The sequence below is a fragment of the Thamnophis sirtalis genome, unplaced genomic scaffold (assembly GCF_051295495.1).
Source record: "Thamnophis sirtalis isolate CommonGarterSnake01/CBP01778 unplaced genomic scaffold, rThaSir2_p1.2 scaffold_6, whole genome shotgun sequence".
NCBI lineage: Eukaryota > Metazoa > Chordata > Lepidosauria > Squamata > Natricidae > Thamnophis > Thamnophis sirtalis.
Genome location: NW_028261386.1, coordinates 4,946,888 through 4,960,750, shown reverse-complemented (window position 1 = coordinate 4,960,750; position 13,863 = coordinate 4,946,888). Strand labels below are relative to the sequence as shown.

Genomic DNA, 13,863 nt, shown 5'->3' with positions numbered 1-13,863 from the left:
GTTCCTCCTCAACCTCCTCACTGTTCAAATCTGCTGCCAGAGCCGCTAGCCGCTGGCGGGCCACAATAGCATCCCACCGATGGGGCTAAGCTTGTTTGTGCGGCCCGATTTCTGGTCTGCCATGGCCCGGTGCTGGTCTATCGACCAGGGGTTGGGGACCCCTGTAGTAGACAATGTAAATTGAGATCCAGTATCTCCAATTAAAAATGATTGAGGTACTGGTACTGGAGAGGACCCAGAAAGCTGTTGAAGGCCTTTTTAGTACAGTGATCTGTCAGATTAAAGCTAAAAAAGATTAAGGATCAAACCTAGACTGCACCTGACTTGGAATCTCATTGGATTATCTGAGTCTGGTGATTATTTCTCAACATACGTTGTTAGGTTGTGAGGAAATAATAGCATAATGGGACATAAAGGTCACTTACAATGCCCTAATCTCCAAGGAGATTGGATGTGATATAGCTGTAGTGTATAAAAATAGAACCGTGCTACATTTTTTAAAAAAAAATTGTATACAGAAATTCCCAATTTATTTCTCTCAGTTCCTACTACCTGGATTGGAAAAAGACTATATCTGTTAGGGAAAGATTAATTTGATTCCTTGATTTAGAGCCATTCATCTGCCATCCTTCATGATTTGCGCGAAAAGGACAAGGTTACAATATAAATGAAAAATAAGGAAATGGAACAAGAGAAAAATACTGTTTCTGATGGATGAAGCAGTTTCCGGAGTCGGTAACAGAGAAGAATGGTATCCTGAAGGTCCCAAATCTCAAATCCCATTATATTCTCAATTAAAAGGGGGAGGAAATGTCCGTCAATTTATGAGACTCTGAGGATCTCCCCAAAGTCAGAACAAACTCCCGTGGAGCTTATTATGATATTAAGCAAAGTCACTGAGAGGAAAAAGCTATTTTTTTGCAGGGAAGGTGTTTTAGGTCAGAGTCAGTTCTTTGGAATGTGCCCAAAACACTGCAAAACGCTAATCCATCCTCTGGCTTAAATAGTTTTCATAAGTACAGGTAGTCCTTGGCTTACGACCACAACTGAGCCCAACATTTCTGTCGTTAACTGAAACCTCCGTTAAGTGAATTCTGCCCCATTTGTGCGACCTTTCTTGCCACAGTTGTTAAGTGAATCACTGCAGTCGATTAACTTAGTAACCCGGTTGTTACGTGACTCTGGCTTCCCCCTTGACTTTGCTTGCCAGAAGGTCACAAAGAGGGGATCCCATGTCCTTGGGACACAGCACCGGTCATAAATATGAGTCAGTTGCCAAGCATCCGGATTTTGATCCCATGAACATGGGGATGCTACCAAGGTCGCAAAACGGTCCGTGAATCACATTTTGCAGTGCCGTTGTAACTTTGAACAGTCGCTAAACGAACTGTTGTAAGTCGAGGACTACCTGTATAAGCAGCCTCTCTTTAAATGCAACAGCTGGTGTGAATGCAGTATGGCAGGCAAACTCGGCTCACAGCCAGGCGTTCGATCCTGATGAGGCTCAAGGTTGACTCCATGTTCTGTCCATCCGAGGTTGGTAAAATGTGGAGCCAGGTTGTTGGGGCCAGTATGCTGACTCTGCCAATTGCTCAGAGAGGGCTAGAGAGCCTGGGGTCTTCAAACTTTCTGGCTTTGCAGACCGGTGGGGAGGGGAAAGGGGTTGGTTCTACAACAAGCAGCAGGTGTGAGCAGTTGCTCCGAGCTCCACCCTGTATGCACCTGCCACTTCAACCCACAGAGCTTCCCACGTGAGCACCCACTGCTCATGCAAATGGAGTTTCACAGGTGCTCCCCCACTGTTTATGTGGCCCTCGTTTCAAATGGACTGCAACAGAGGTGGGTTCCTACTGGTTCGGACCGGTTCGGATGGATAGGTAGTAACTCAGCCAAACACCGTTCCATCCTGGGCGCCCCCTTCTTTATTTTCTGTTCGGCACATGCGCAGAACAATCTTCATTGAAAAAAATGAACATTTCCCCCCTTTTTAATGGTGTGCATATGCCAGTCCCAGAGAGGTCCCAGAGATGGGCCGTTTTTTGCAAAAACGGAGGCGTTTTTGCCTTCCCCCAGCCTCCAGGAGCATGCTGCAGGTTTCAGCAGGGCTGGGGGAAGGGAAAAATGTCCCCGTTTTTGCAAAAAACGGCCCGTTTTCAACCCACTTTTCACAAAAATGGGGGCATTTTTGCCTTCCCCCAACCCTGCTGAAGCCTGCAGACTGTTCCTGGGGCCCGAGGAGGTTAAAAACTTTTTTTTCTTACTGAGTGGTATGCAGGGGCTCCCTTAGCTTCGGCGAGGCCGGAGGGCCCCCCCCCCCGTCCGCTCCCCCCCTCCCATCAAAACTTTTTGCCACTGTTTCAATGGGGATGGCTTGGTGAGGGGGTCATGTGACTGAGTGTGTGAGTGATGTCAGGTTGGCCACGTCCACTCAGTCACATGCCCCCCATCTAGTCACATCCACCGAACCGGTAGTAAAAAAAATTTGAAACCCACCCCTGGGCCGCGGCCCGAGGGTTGGAGACCCCTGCTATAAAGCACTATCGATCAGTATATAAGTCTAATGCTATTGCTATTATTCAGTGGTGGGTTTCAAAAAATTTTCGAACCTACTCTGCGGGTGTGGCCTCCTTTGTGGGAGTGGCTTGCCAGCCATGTGACCTGGTAGGAGTGGCTTGCCTGCCATGTGTTCTCTCTCTCTCTCTCTCTCTCTCTCTCTCTCTCTCTCTCTCTCTCTCTCTCTCTCCTTTTGTCTCTGTCCCTTTTTCCTTTTTCCTTTCATCTCTCACTTTTTCTTTTTTCTTTTTTTATTTCTTTCTTCCTTTCTTTCTCTTTCTCTTTCTCTGTGTGAGTCTGTGTGTGTGTGTGTGTCAGTGGTGGGTTTCAAATTTTTTTGGAACCTCTTCTGTAGGTGTGGCCTGCTTTCTGGTGGAACCTCTTTTAACCGGTTCGGTAGATTTGACGAACCGGTTCTACCGAACTGGTGCGAACTGGTAGGAACCCACCTCTGCTATTATTATGGAGAACTACCAAAGAGAGGCATAACTTTCATTCATTCTTTCTTTCATTCGTTCAATTTATATGCCACACATCTTACTCTCCAAAAGTGCCTCTCCCATCTCCCTTTATTGTTGCTTATGTATCTGCAAGAAATGAGAGATCCTTTTAAGGCAGATAATTCGAAAAGGAAGTCTGCATAAAGTCTATGAGATTAAGTAGCTTGCACAATCTGAGAAAGGTGTAATTTCCATCATCAAAATTAGATTCTTCTGCATGGCATGGTTTTTCTGTCTGTGTGTGTTTATGTGTGTGTGGTTTTAGAAAAAGGTTGGCAGCTATAAACTAACAGACTCTCGGGCTGAGGTTAGTTTGATGCAACCAGCTTGCTTTATATATTTCCAGATTGGGAGAGATGCATTTTTAATCTTGGGTTCACAGCCAGTTCAGCTGTACCACAACCCTGCCTCAGTCCTAGCATAATAAGCACAAAATATTGTAGAAAGTGAGTTTTGGAGGGATGTAAAATAAATTGACAAGCAAGCAGGCAGGCAGGAACGAAGAAAGAGGAAGAGGAAGGAAGGGAAGGAAGGAGAAAGGAAAGAAGAAAGAGAGAGAGAGAAAGAAAAAAGAAAAAGAAAGAAAAAGAAAGAAAGAAAGAAAGAAAGAAAGAAAGAAAGAAAGAAAGAAAGAAAGAAAGACAGACACCAAATTAGGGCTAAAATAGCTTTAAAAGCCTCTACAGTGGTGGGACTCAAAAACTTTTACTACCGGTTCTGTGGGCATGGCTTGGTGGGCGTGGCATGGCTTGGTGGGCGTGGCTTGGATGTGGCAGGGGAAGGTTGCCGCAAAATCCCCATTCCCTCCCGATCAGCTGGGACTCGGGAGGCAGAGAATAGATGGGGGCAGGGCCAGTCAGAGGTGATATTCTCCGAACTACTCAAAATTTCCGCTACCGATATTCCAGAACTGGTCAGAACCTGCTGAATACCCACCTCTGCCCTGTAGATCATGGAGGGGTTTAAAACTATTATTAAAAAGTGAGGACCATCCACCCACTCCCTAATGATTGCATGCATGTTTGATTTCAAAATAATTAAAGGTGGTGAGAATTAAGGAGCAATATCCTTAAAAATAGTGAAAAAGCATCCTCGTTGGCTCGTTGTCACTGAAAGTCCCGTTTTCCTGCTATGAATCATGTTAGGTGTGATGGGTTTGTTGAACATCTACACGCTTCACTCAGGTTTTGCAGCCATGTTGAAGCCAATCCAGTATATGCAGTCCTTGACTTACAACCACAATTGAAGCCCAAATTTTCTTTTCTAAGTGAGACCGTCGTCGAGGTTTTTTTGCCCCATTTTATGACTTTTCCTGCCACATTTGTTAAACGAATCACTGCAGTTGTTAAGTTGGTAACACGGTTGTTAAGTGAATCCGGCTTCCCCATTGACTTTGCTCGCCAGAAGGTCGCAAATGGGGATCCCGTGGCCCTGGGACGCTGTGACCGTCATAAATCTGAGTCAGTTGCCAAGCATCCAAATGTAAATCACGTGACCGGGGGATGCTGCAACAGTCGTAGGCGTGAAAGACAGTCATGTCACTTTTTTCAGAGCTGTTGTAACTTCGAACGGTCACTAAACAAATCACTGTCAACCGAGGACTACCTGTATTTCATTTTCGGGCAGAAGAGGCAAGTTGGTTTTGAACTGTGTTTCTTGTCACTTTTAACCCTTTCACCAGCTTACATTTCTAACGGAAAAGCTTGCAACCCATCTGTAAGTCAAGTTTTGCTGTGCCCATTTCTTGGTCTGGGGTACTGTCAGTTTCACAAATGACCTTCAGGAAAGGTGGCATATAAACTGTACCACTTTTCTGGAGAGAATCAAAGAACCCCAACTGGTCAGAATATACGTCTGTCTCAAAAACTGATCTGTCAATTTGCTACTGCAACATTTGGGAAACTGACTTGACTGGGTGTTTTTGTTTTTTGTTTTTAATTTTTGCTTTGGTGATGGTAATTTGAATAGTTTATTAAAAATGAAGTGTGTGCTTGCCCATGGATGTGGCTGTAGCTGGGTAGATACAGACATAAAGAACAACTCTTGAATTGCGTTGAGTTCAAAGTATTTTCTTCGCCATTTTGGTGTTTCTACGTCCTGCTGGTGAATGGGTTAAGCCAAATTTGAAGAAGTTAAGTAAATATTCCATTTTAAACTAACCATTCATATGTGATAAGTTATAATGATGTGCCCTCAAATCAATGTAGACTCTTAGTGACCCTGTTTTTTTATTTATATGTTTGCATCCTGCTTATATCTATCTCTATCTCTATATCTATCTATCTATATCTATCTATCTATCTATCTATCTATCTATCTATCTATCTATCTATCTATCTATCTATCTATGCTGGTCTTGTTGAATTCGAGTCTTATATACATACACACACACACACACACACACACACACACACACAAATAAGTTAAGGCGATGAACATACCCAACACGCTTCCTCCTCCTATTTTCCCTATAACACCCCTGTGTGGTGGGTTGGGCTGAGAGAGAATGATTGGCACAAAGTCACCCAGACATCTTTCAATGCTTAAGGTGGGACTAGAACTGTCAGTCTCCTGGTGATTGACTGAAAATCACCAGCTGGCTTTCATCCCTCAAGGCAGAACTAGAATTCATCATCTCCTGGTGATTGGCCTAGTCAGTTTTCTTGCCTAAAGTGGGACTAGAACTCACTGGATCTCCCGAAAGGAATGAGTGCCATGAGAAATATTCTAGCCCCCAATAACACAACACACACATTTCTTTCACAACAATGGTGAGAAATGCATACCCTATAGCACCATGATGGCGCACGGAGCCACATCTGAGGGCATGCGAGGCATTGTTCTATGTCAGCTCCAACGCGCATGCGCACAGCTGATTTTCGGCCTTCTGGAGCGCCAGGGGAGGCTGTTTTTGCCTTCCCCAGGCTTCAGGAAAGCCTCTGGGGCCTGTGGATGGCAAAGAAATGGGCCCAACCGACCTACTGGAAGTTTGGAAATGAACTTCCGGTAGGCCCATTGGGCTGTTTTTTGCCCTCCCCAGGCTTCAGGAAAGCTCAGGGATCGAGCACACATGCAGGGTGAAGGGCATTGCATTATGGGTATCACGTACCTGTGCGTCCTTTTGGCACCCGAGCAAAAACAGGTTCGCCATCCCTGCCCTAGCACTTTGGAAGGCCTCCCAAATTCTCATGTCCCTTAGAAACCCCTTGAGTCCAAAATGTAGTTTTGTGGGTTTCTAAAGATGGCAAACAGCATAAAAAAGTCACCATCACCCAAAACTGTGGCACAGGCAGTTAAGGGCATGTAAAGCTTCCACTTTGTGAAACTGTGCAGATTGACAGGAGGCTTCTGAGTGCCTAACTGTGGATTCCTTGCTTCTCGCTAAGCTTGGTGGTTTTCTGGCAGACGTTTCATTACCCAACTCGGTAAGATCATCAGTGCAAGGGTAATGAAATCTCTGCAAGATAACCACCAAGTTCAGAGAGCAGCAAGGACTCCACAGTTCAACCCTGAGCTGCAAATACTCTCTTCTGTTAGAAGGCGCTAGTTATTACATAAAAGACTCTATGTGACAGAGGGCCTGATTAGGTGTGGGAACACTTGTCCCCCATAGTTTCTGCCCATGTCACACATTCTGACAAAGTTCAGTGTGCTCCCGGTCCCACTGCTTAAACAATATCACCTGGTGAGACCAAGGGAGTGAGGTTCACCTCTTATGGCCCATGCCCCCACATCATCCACCTCCCATGGGTTCATATAGTTCCCATTGAGGTCCTGTTGAAACACACCATTAAAATCTGCCTCTAATCCCAGGTTTGTAACGTCTGATGTTTTGGTCTTTTGAAGAGACCCTAGTTTTTCCAAGACATTCTCTTTTGGACAGTAGGTCTTTGTTTTTAATCTTTTAGTAGCTGACTACCTGGTGTTGCCCGGGTATTTATTTATAGGGGGAAAATGTCCGGACCAAACGTAGTTTCTAATGTTGGACCTTCCCCCCTTACCAGAGGGAGCCCCCTTGTGGAGTACTGTGAAGCAGTTACCATGGCAATTCCACTGCGTTGTACAGTAGAATCCATTATATGGCAGTACAGTAGAAGCCATTTTAAGGCACAACAGGCTGTATCTTAACAGAACACACACCCGGAGGGTGCCTTACCCCCACAGTATTTGTCTCCAGAGAGTAAGTCATCTGTGTGCCAAGTTTGGTTGAAATTGTTAAGGCGTTCCAGAATTATGCTGGAACATACGTACATGTACACACACACACACACACACACACACACACACACACACACACACACACAAAAGACTCTGTGTGTGTGTGTGTGTGTGTGTGTGTGTATTCCTTATTGCTGTATTCTGTATTCAGAATCATGACAGAAGATTGGAGCAGTGTATATATTGAGAAATAATTTTTAAAAAGATCCACTCATAGCTTGGTCCCCAGTGGACAACAGTAACTTAATGTTAAGGACCCTGCCTGGCTACCAAAAGAGGAGAAGGTGCATAAATACATACTTTACAAAAGGTCAGGTCCACACCTGAAGGTCCAATTAAATTGATTTACTACTATTCAGGCCTATGAGGCATCCTTGGTGCTCTCTGAGCTTGCTTGTTTTCTTGTTAGCACTGATGATGTTACCTAGTTTGGGTAATGAAACGTCTGCAAGAAAACCAGCTCAGAGAGCACCAAGGACCTCTCATGTCAACCCTGAGCTACAGATACATTCCTTTGTTAGTATTCGTGCCTATGCACAGGAATCCTCTCAGCTACCCTGGTTAGATAAGGGTCGACCGCGCTCAAAGGGGGTTGACCTTGGCTATGTAGGGATTCTAGGCTGATTCCCATTTTTAACTCCGCCCCGAACATTAACACTCTTTCCACTACATTTCCCTTGGAAACAACAGAACATTCCAATCCTTAACTTGCCTCGTTTTTGTGCTTCTTACATTTTATTTATACTTTTTGGGGGGCTGGGGGAAACATTAAATGATTATTCATCTGAATCCTTGAGGAAAAGTAAAATGGAAAGTGGATAAAATAAAATTAGTTCAGGCCCATTTTGAACAGGGGCGGGGAGTTAGCAGATATGCTACTCGGTTGAGCCCCTTACAATGTTCAGGAAACCCTATGGACTTTGCTGTCTGTTCTCTTGTTTTTCAGGCGAGGGCTTTGCCGATTTCAAGTCCCCGGGAACAGACGACGGTTTCACCGACTTCAAAACCGCGGACAGCATCTCTCCACTAGAACCTCCAACAAAGGACAAAGCATTTCCTTCCTCTTTCTCTTCTCTTTCCATGCAGTCCAAACCGCAACCCCAAGCAAAGCCTTCTCTGAATTTGGCAGACCTGGACCTCTTCTCCTCAGCCTCAACTGGAGAGAGCCAACCTGCTCTCTTTCCAGCCGCGTACAACTCCCCCAAACCGGCAACTTTTGCTACACCGTCACACACAATATCAGCCACCACCACTCTGCCCGCGCCAGGCAGCAGCTCATCCCTGGCCAGCGACTTTGCTGACTTCAATCTTTTTGGAGGGTTGCCAAGTTGTTCTTCGGCTACCACTCAGGACGAGTTTGCAGACTTCATGGCTTTCAACAACAACGCCGTCTCTCTGGAGCAGCAGCTGGATGATAAATACGGGGCCCACAAGCAAGAGGCCAACTCAGTTCCCCCATCTGGCTCCTTAGCCAGTGCCGTGAAGAACGGGCAGAGTCCCGTTGCTGCTTCCAACAAATACGACATCTTCAAGCAGCTGTCTCTGGACAGCCCCGGGTTGGGATTCGAGGAGCTCAAAGACCATACTCCTTCATCGGTGAAAAGCGAAGACGACTTTGCCGATTTCCACTCGAGCAAGTTTTCCTCCAGCTCGGAAAAATCCCTCATCGACAAATTGGCCGCTTTCAAGCATACCAAGGAGGACTCCGCATCTGTCAAGTCTCTCGACCTCCCATCCATTGGGGGCAGTAGCATGGGCAAGGAGGATTCGGAAGACGCCCTCTCTGTCCAGTTTGACATGAAACTGGCAGACGTGGGAGGAGACCTTAAGCATGTCCTGTCTGATAGCTCTCTGGATTTACCAACGGTTAGTGGTCAACATCCACCAGCAGCAGGTGAGGAACTGGTTAGATTGCTCTGGTAACAGAAGCTACGGGAAAGTCCCAAAGTGTTGGTCTCATGAGCTGAATTTCAGTATTCTGCGCCGACCCTGATGTGGGGAAAAAAACCTCCGGAATCTGTACTTTTGGCTATTTCCCATCTCTTAATCGAGCAGTATTAATTGATTGTCCTTCTATGTAATTTCTAGATCGGTTGGATTTTGAGGTAGATCCTGTCCTGCACAGTATGTCCTCTTAGCAACCCCAGTTTTAGGCAAAATGCTCTTCTGTTGTGTCACTAATAGTGTAAGACAGAACCAACAAGAGGCTGCTTTGGGTTTAGCTAACTGGTTGGAAAGGCATTCGATCCTGTTGCGTGGGTATTCCCTTTTTCCAAAACACTGGTCTATCTTTTGAATTTTCCTGCAGCTGCGAGGATTTGATTTTTTTTAAAATCCCAGTGCTGGAAAGAAATTACCTAGCTCTGGCCTATGCAGGGATGGGTCTCTCTCAACTATGAAAACAGCCTCTTTTTCCTTAATCCCAATAAAGTGGTACCTTAATTCCCAGTTGTTAAATCAATCAGAATGACAGTGTAACTGGGACTTTAAAGGCCAGTTTAACTTACCGTTTCGAATCATTGTTAAATCTAGTCATAGGTATTAAAGTACTGTCTGACCAGATTAAGGCAATGCGTACTTAGGGGGGGTCAGTCCCTAAATTTGGCCCAGTTGAAGATACACCCAGTATTCACTTGAAATCCTGCCTCATGCAATTTCTGCACCAGAATATACTTTGAATAATATAGCTGCTATATCACATTTGCACAGATCATTAGATTGTCATCCCTGTGTATTCTGGAAGAAATTAGCAATAATAACAGAAGTCCAGGCCCTAACTATGTTTAATGCTAGAAATTGTGATATTTTCCTCCAACTGTGGATTGATGGCTTTTTTAACATTCCGGATTCACACAGAGACAACTGTGACTGCTTTGTAAAGCCAGAATGGTACTATTAATGTATTTTATTTTCATTCTGGTATGCAGTCTGCAAAATAGATCCCCAATACTGGCATTGAAATAGTCATTCATGGCTAATCTGTCTCAGGATGCAAATAATAGACTTTGATCTAGGAAAACATAACACAGAGATCACTATTCTACTGGATTCTACCAAACCTTTTGCATCAACTGCTATTAGGTTGGAAGCCATCCTTCCATAGAAAGGTCCCACAGAATATCATTGTCCTCTGGGATACCTGGGTGTGGCCAATTCCTTGGGTTTTCTCATCTGTACTAAATTATGATAGGTGAGAAGGACATGGCGAATTGGTCTCTCTCCCATTTGCATCAATTGAAAGGCAAACAATACTAATGCCTCTTTAATTGTCTCTCTAATGAAAAAGCAAGGAAATCTTATTTTGCAGTCTTTCTCAATCTTGGGAAAGTTAAGATTTGTAGACTACAACTCCCAGAATATCCCAAACAGCTATGCTACCTGAGGAATTCTGGGAGTTGAAGTCCGTGCATCTTAAAAGTTGCTAAGGTTGAGAAACACTGTTGTACTGAATTTTCCTCCTTTTAGTTTTCTTTGGGAAATGAACAAATACCGTACAGAGAATGAATAGGTTATCTCCAGCTTAGTTGTAAATCATTAAATTAAACACCTCATGGATTGGTGATTGGGGGGGTGGGGGTACAATTTCTCAGTGGGTGGATCCCTGAATTTTGTGGCCTTTAAAAAAACAAGGGAAAAATCACAATATTCCAGCACAAACAAGGGTTAATCAGTATTAATATAGGTGGCAAAGAAATAGTTGCTCCAGAAACCATTTACTTCTGCATCAGTTATAAGGAAGAAAATGGTAAGTTGCTGTTTCTTTCTCACTTTCCTCTATCCCACCCCAGATCGTAAGTGAAAAGAGGAGAAAAAATAACTGTACTGTAATCTTATAGTCTATTTTTAGGTAGGGAACATAGAAACAAACCCTTTGGTGGTTTTAGAAGAAGGGGATTTCTCTAACAGGGTGTTTGAAATATCAGGAATAAACTTGCTTCGTGAAAAATTAAACTTTTTTTCGGGGGGGGGGGTGTTAAAATGTTTGATCTGGTCTAGTTGGTTATCCAGTCGCCTGGAACCTACCATGCTTGTCCTTGAATATTTTTTTAAAATTTTGAGTTTTTCAAAAGCACTTTTTTCCTACTATTTTTCTAATCTTTCTTAGTGATTGTTGGATGAATTAATTGTCCGTAGCAATTCAAGGATTGGTGACTGCCATTCAATTTGCACCGAGGGATACATTCTGGATCCTGAGGTTGATTAAATCAGTATTATGTTTTGATGCTAAACTTTATAGAGAATGATTCCCCCCCCCCCTCCCCGTTCCTTATCTTCTGAAATCAAGTATTTATCTACTTTCTGGTGCCAAGGGCCTCTTCAGGGTTCATATTTCCATTTCCCAATCACGATTAACGGATCAATAGTGGACTTCTCTGTTCTCTCAATCAAAATCCCAGAACCCATATCCACAGTTTGTCATTCCAGCTGTGCCAAAGAAATGGTTAATGCCAACTAAGATCAACTGCTAAGTATTTTAACGATTGTCTAGGAATCAAGCTTAGGTGGCATTTTCCATGGTTCTTTTTGATGCAGACTTAGTGATAAAATGAAGTTAAGGCGTAAGAAGAATTTAATCCCAAGAGGAAAGGGAATGGCAAGTCCTCAGCTATTTTTTGAACGCTTAGATCAGGATTTCTCAACCTTGGCAACTCCTAAGAGGTGCGGACTTCAGTTCCCAGAATTCCCCAGCCAGCATGGGTGAATAGTGGAGGAATTCTGGGAGTTGAATTCCACACCGCTTAGAATTTCCAAGGGTGAGAAACACCGCCTTAGATGCTGATAGCTAAAATGACAAAGAAGTACTTTCATCCGCTCCGACTACAAAATTTCTTCTTATCTAAATTTTCTTGGGGCTTTCTGTCTACTGTTATTTGATAAATCAACTATTTTTCTGTCCTGTTGCCTCTCTTTTCTTCTCTCTGTGTATATCTTAGAGCTGTGAAGTGGTCCAGATTTGATTCCAAAGAGCAATCATACAGGATCCGTGTATGTAGCACATATCTCCACCCCTTTAAAACAGCTACATCTTTTCTCGGATTCCCACAGCTGCTTTCAAGAGTTAACAGACTGGTACTCTAAAGCGCCTTCTCTGAAATATGTTCACAGCCCTAAGCTGTAATGTACAGTATATATACAGAGAGAGGAGGGGGGGAACTTTTCAAGTTCTGAATTGGTAATGTTTCATATATACTTTAATTGAAAGCAGATATCTTTTTTTTCTTTGCTCGTTTCTATTGGTCTGTAAACTGAATTGTCAGAAAGGGACAGTATTCCCTTTTCCCATTCCTCAAGGGCAGTGGTGAAATTCAATTTTTTTTACTAGTGGGTGTGGCAGGGGAAGGATGCTGTAAAATCCCCATTCCCTCCCCACTCCAGGGGAAGGATACTGCAAAATACCCATTCGTTCCCCACTCTAGGGGAAGGATATTGCAAAATCCCCATTCCTTCCCCACTTCTGGGGGAAGTATACTACAAAATCCCCATTCCCTCCCCACTCCAGGGGAAGGATACTGCAAAATCCCCATTCCCTCCCCACTCCAGGGGAAGGATACTGCAAAATCCCCATTCATTCCCCACTCTAGGGGAAGGATATTGCAAAATCCCCATTCCTTCCCCACTTCTGGGGGAAGTATACTACAAAATCCCCATTCCCTCCCCACTCCAGGGGAAGGACACTGCAAAATCCCCATTCCCACCCCACTCTTGGGGGAAGTATACTGCAAAATCCCCATTCTCACCCCACTCCAGGGGAAGGATACTGCAAAATCCCCATTCTCACCCCACTCTTGGGGGAAGGATACTGCAAAATCCCCATTCCCTCTACACTCCAGGGGAAGGATACTGCAAAATCCCCATTCCCACCCCACTCTTGGGGGAAGTATACTGCAAAATCCCCATTCCCTCCCCACTCCAGGGGAAGGATACTGCAAAATCCCCATTCTCACCCCACTCTTGGGGGAAGGATACTACAAAATCCCCATTCCCTCTACACTCCAGGGGAAGGATACTGCAAAATCCCCATTCCCACCCCACTCTTGGGGGAAGGATACTGCAAAATCCCCATTCCCTCTACACTCCAGGGGAAGGATACTGCAAAATCCCCATTCCCACCCCACTCTTGGGGGAAGTATACTGCAAAATCCCCATTCCCTCCCCACTCCAGGGGAAGGATACTGCAAAATCCCCATTCTCACCCCACTCTTGGGGGAAGGATACTACAAAATCCCCATTCCCTCCCCACTCCAGGGGAAGGACACTGCAAAATCCCCATTCCCACCCCACTCTTGGGGGAAGTATACTGCAAAATCCCCATTCTCACCCCACTCCAGGGGAAGGATACTGCAAAATCCCCATTCTCACCCCACTCTTGGGGGAAGGATACTGCAAAATCCCCATTCCCTCTACACTCCAGGGGAAGGATACTGCAAAATCTCCATTCCCTCCCCACTCTTGGGGGAAGAATACTGCAAAATCCCCATTTCCTCCCCGCCCCAGGGGAAGGATACTGCAAAATCCCCATTCCTCCCCACTCTTGGGAGAAGGATACTCCAAAATCCCCATTCCCGGGGAAGGATACTGCAAAATCTCCATT

General features: G+C 44.7%; 1 protein-coding gene across 1 annotated transcript in view; it reads left to right on the top strand.

The window, feature by feature from the left end:
• Nucleotides 1–13,863, top strand: part of SYNRG (synergin gamma) — a 94,756-nt gene that overhangs the window by 49,296 nt on the left and 31,597 nt on the right. The window contains exon 13 of the mRNA XM_087717135.1: nucleotides 8,218–9,165. Coding sequence (XP_087573261.1) covers nucleotides 8,218–9,165 — 948 coding nt within the window. The remainder of the gene's footprint in view (nucleotides 1–8,217; nucleotides 9,166–13,863) is intronic.